This window comes from Buceros rhinoceros, unplaced genomic scaffold (genome assembly GCF_000710305.1).
Source record: "Buceros rhinoceros silvestris isolate BGI_N320 unplaced genomic scaffold, ASM71030v1 scaffold303, whole genome shotgun sequence".
In the NCBI taxonomy this organism is placed as follows: Eukaryota; Metazoa; Chordata; class Aves; order Bucerotiformes; family Bucerotidae; genus Buceros; species Buceros rhinoceros.
The window spans coordinates 34,297-38,565 of NW_010405137.1; the positions used below are offsets into that span (position 1 = coordinate 34,297).

The following is a 4,269-nucleotide window of genomic DNA, read 5'->3' on the forward strand; positions in this document are numbered from 1 at the left end:
TGCAGATAACCAGAATAGAGAAGCTGTACAACAGAAACGAGAATTACAGATGACCTAAAGAGCCTAGTTTCAGAGGCACAAATATTCCAACCCCACTAAGACCTAGCACAGACTGCAGGAGCAACAGAATTGGTGCGCTGAGACAGTGAGGAAGCATGTATAATCTATACATGTTCTAATATAGAACAACTCTGACACATATATTAATAATGACACATCAAAGAAAAGCATGATCAAGTAATTGCTGCTGTACGAAGAGCATAATCTATATAAATCCACATCCCCCCATAAATCCATGCCCCCCCCACTGGGCTGGCAGTAGAGGGCTAGAGGAGCTGTATGAATGTCCAGCGTTCAGTGTACCTTAAACTCCCAGCGTGGTTTTATCCAAAAATTATTTTGATTTTTATTTATACAAAATTTGTTTAATAATGCCACAGGAAAAAAATCTGACTGTTACAAAAACAGATTAGAGAAAAAAACTCAAACTATTCTTTGAGGATTCTGTAATAAGCCTCAAAGTTTCAGTTTTCTTTATGATCCAAGCAAGATGATGGAAGTATTAGTCCATTTCAACTCAAACACTGCCAGTTCCAATCATAATTACAGGCTTCCCCTTTCCTTCCTCTCAATAAACAGATAGAAGGCTAAGCAAGTATGGTCAGTTTAAGGATGTTGTAAGGAACAGTTTCTACCTGGATTAACACAGGGTTGAAAACCTCAGTAAGTCTCTCTACTCCGGTGGCAAATGACCCATTTCCACAGCCTCACACAGGACTAAAATATCTCTGAGGGAAATAAACCTGAAGAGCAGAAATGTATCTTTATGGAGAATATCTGGATCTCCAAACTATTTTTAGGACAAGATTTTGAACTGATGCAGAATAATGAATTTCAGTTGTTTCTGAAAGCCTAATTCACAGCAATATGCAGTTCTGTCAGTCTTCCAAATTAACCAGTACATTCACACCTGAATGCTGGAACCTGAATGATGTTCTACAGTTCCATTCTCTTTCTATACCATTGTCCATCTACATTTGTGGTGGGTGATTTGGCAGTTAAAGCTGCTAACACTATAAAGACCAAATTTCAGGCAAAAAGGTTGTGCAAACGAAACACGTCAGGAACTTCGTGTTTCTTATTTTTCTAGGGAATTATTTACTTGCAGTGCAAAGCACTGTGCAGCAAGTTTCAAAGAACTGCAAGGCTGTCAAGCAGTTATATATAACAGTACATGGTTCAGTTTTGTAAGATTAATACAATTCCGTTACCTACCTTGAAGCTTCTTTGATAACATTTTGTAAAAATATCAGTCGGGTTTGCAAGCTTCCTTGTACATGCTTCAGTAAAAAAAAGATTCTTTCATATTCTTAAAGATAAGAGCAAAATCACAGTTACTTAAGCAATGCCTGTACAGATATCTGTTGTAACAGTGAAATTGAGTAGAAAGCAACAGATTTCATTCAGCTTTTAGGATATATCTGCTATCAAGCAGGCCCACAGCCATAATGACATCTGTTTAATGAACACTAACATTAAAAAAACCAGGCTACTGCAGTTTAGGATACTATACCTCCTAAGTTAATTCTAATACTGATAATATAAAAAACATGACTTTCATGAACATTGATAGATATAACGTTTTAATCACTCATCCAGAAAGCTTTTAGCAAGTTTTAAAACAAAACTTTTCAGCTTTAAATTTATTTTGCTTCAGTCTCATGGTTCAGTAGGTTTCTAAAATAGTGATCAAATAATAATTCTTCATCTAGCATTTATGCCAATCATCTGAAAGAGAGATTTGGTATACTTACTCCTTCCTGGTTTTCGGATTTCTTTCATGATTTGTGCTCTTAGCTCTGTATTAATCTCTCTGGCACTTCTGCAATGCGCTGTTTTTTTCCCTTTGCTGGGTGAAGACATTGGCAAGTTCTCTTCAGTACTTTGTTCTTTGCTACCTGATTTCTCATGGTTCTCCAAAAACCCATCAACATTCAAGTTATTCCCTAAATGTTCATGGCCTACATCCTCTGCACGAGCTGCCGGTCGATCCAAAGAATTGAACGGAGAAGAGGACATTGAAAACTCTGAATCCACAGCATTTGGGAAAACATCTGATGAAAGTGGGTCTGTAACATGATTCTCAACCACATCATCCATTGTAACCTCATTATTTGTTTCTGATGCTGAAAAAACAAAGATTCACTTGTCAGTTTCACATTCTTTACCTGATAGAAGTCAATGAGTCAATTCAGTATTAAGCTCTTGTAAAGCTATGCTCAAAAGCTTGGATATTCTACTATCCATGCCAGGCATAAGAAAATGTACCTGTAGGTTGGAACACTGAGGATATTACTGTATCTCCTTGCAATTAATGACTTAAAAATATATCACAGATGTTGCAGAACACTTGGGGGCAGTGTGGGCGGTCGGAAGATTACGTGCTTACGTAACAGCAAGGCAGTAACCGCCCACGATGGGCGAGGCTTCTTGGGAAACTATATAGCCCTGTTCATTACACAATAAAGTGCCATTTTTGCATCTTCTATATTAGAAACGTGTATAAAATGGTCCCCGACGGCAGAGGTCGGGTGCCCAGTATCACAGCAAGTTGCTACACACAGGTATATTCTTTCTATGAAAAGGGAAATTGCTATATGGACTATGAACAAAAGAAAAAGCACCTGTAAAACATGCTTTTACAACGTGGTTGTCTTTCCCCATTAGTCAACTGACAAAGTTCACTTTAATGCTGAGCAGTGAGCAAGAACATTAGACAGCCCCTTAGCTCCACACTAAGGGAATTCACTGCACTACAGGAAAAGTCATAGTAACTTCATGTTGTGATACATTTGAAGCATCTGAATTCCCAGGCAAAGGAAGAACCCCTTCTGCCTGCTTACGTTGTCTCCTCATTTAATACAGGAAATTCATTGTTTATACTGGGAAATTCATATGAAAGAGGCTTCTGTCTGAAAGACTGTATATTAAATTTTCCTGTAGTTCACCCCAGTTGCACACTTAAATACTCCATTTACAAAAATGAAGGACAAAATTGCCGATTTGAGAAATCAGCCAATGGTATTTCTACATAAAGAAGTTTTCTACAAAAATTAAAAAGCAAACTCTCTAAAGGTGATGAAAATTCACTTACTTTTGTGAATAGGTATAGGTTTAACAAGGTCAGGCTGTGCTTGTGCAATTGGTGTTGGTGGCCCTTTTCCTCCAATGTGGTTATTCGCAACTGGAGGAGTTTGCGGTCGACCTCTGAGTAGGGGGGACATACAACGTCGTCTTTTTGGAACCCCCTGCATATTTGGTTCTCCAGGTCTTTTATGTTTATTTTGAGGTCCTGATACAAATTCATCTGCTTCATCTATCATCATTCCCTGTAATTTAATGTGGAGAATCCTTAAACTTTACACCAAAACCATATAATATAAAATACCATGAATTCTTTGATGTTATAATGATGTTTACCATGTATAAGGTAACTATGTACAAGATCCCATTATGTACTGAATTCTTCAATGTCAACAAATCGTTCCTATAGACTAGGAAGAGCTTTAAGGCCTTTATTCAACAATCTGCCAAGTAATAAGGCTGTCAAACTTCCTTTTCAGTAATTCTAAAATGACTCAAAATATTTCAAAGACCTCTAAATGATACTGGTAATTTAGTCAAATTCAGGACAGATTTGGATGAAAGGGAGAGTTCATGCACTCAAAGTTACTGGAAGCTCTTTATGGGGGAAATTTGTTACAGGAAACACGATTAGGTATTAGCTACATTATAGTGACAAACGTATTTCATTTATAATACAATTCAGAGGCATAATACTGGTTTTCCAATAAAGATTGCCTCTATAGGATATGACTGATGGAAAAACATCCAAGACGGTTTCTTGCAAGCAGTACTTTTCTAAGTACTTGAAAGCGTTTCTCCAGTACATTTCCCTTTGGTTGGTCTAATCAGCAGCACACACAGTCACAACAACACATTTTTAAAAAGCTTTACAGAAAAGTCACCTTTTTGTCCAATTTGAATGGATTGCCAAATGTATGAAGTCTTCGTGGTTGATCAGGATCGAGCTCTCGGAGCGGAGAAGGTATTTGTTTTAGATACTCCTGGTAGTTTCCCATTTGTGCTATAGGTACACTGTGAACTTGATCTGTCATAACGGAAGGGTTTATTAATATAAATATATTTATATAAATATAATACTGCTCACCTTATGTGCATTTAGTCTATATCCACTTCACACCTACA

At 37.2% G+C, this 4,269-nt stretch overlaps 1 protein-coding gene across 1 annotated transcript in view; it reads right to left on the reverse strand.

The window, feature by feature from the left end:
* Positions 1-4,257, reverse strand: part of INTS6 (integrator complex subunit 6) — a 7,874-nt gene extending 3,617 nt beyond the window's left edge. Inside the window, exons 1-4 of the mRNA XM_010133594.1 lie at positions 4,029-4,257; positions 3,155-3,389; positions 1,815-2,186; positions 1,276-1,369 (exon numbers count right to left, since the gene is read on the reverse strand). Of these exons, the coding sequence (XP_010131896.1) occupies positions 1,276-1,369; positions 1,815-2,186; positions 3,155-3,389; positions 4,029-4,178 (851 nt within the window). The 5' untranslated portion in view covers positions 4,179-4,257. The remainder of the gene's footprint in view (positions 1-1,275; positions 1,370-1,814; positions 2,187-3,154; positions 3,390-4,028) is intronic.
* Positions 4,258-4,269: the final 12 nt, after the last annotated feature.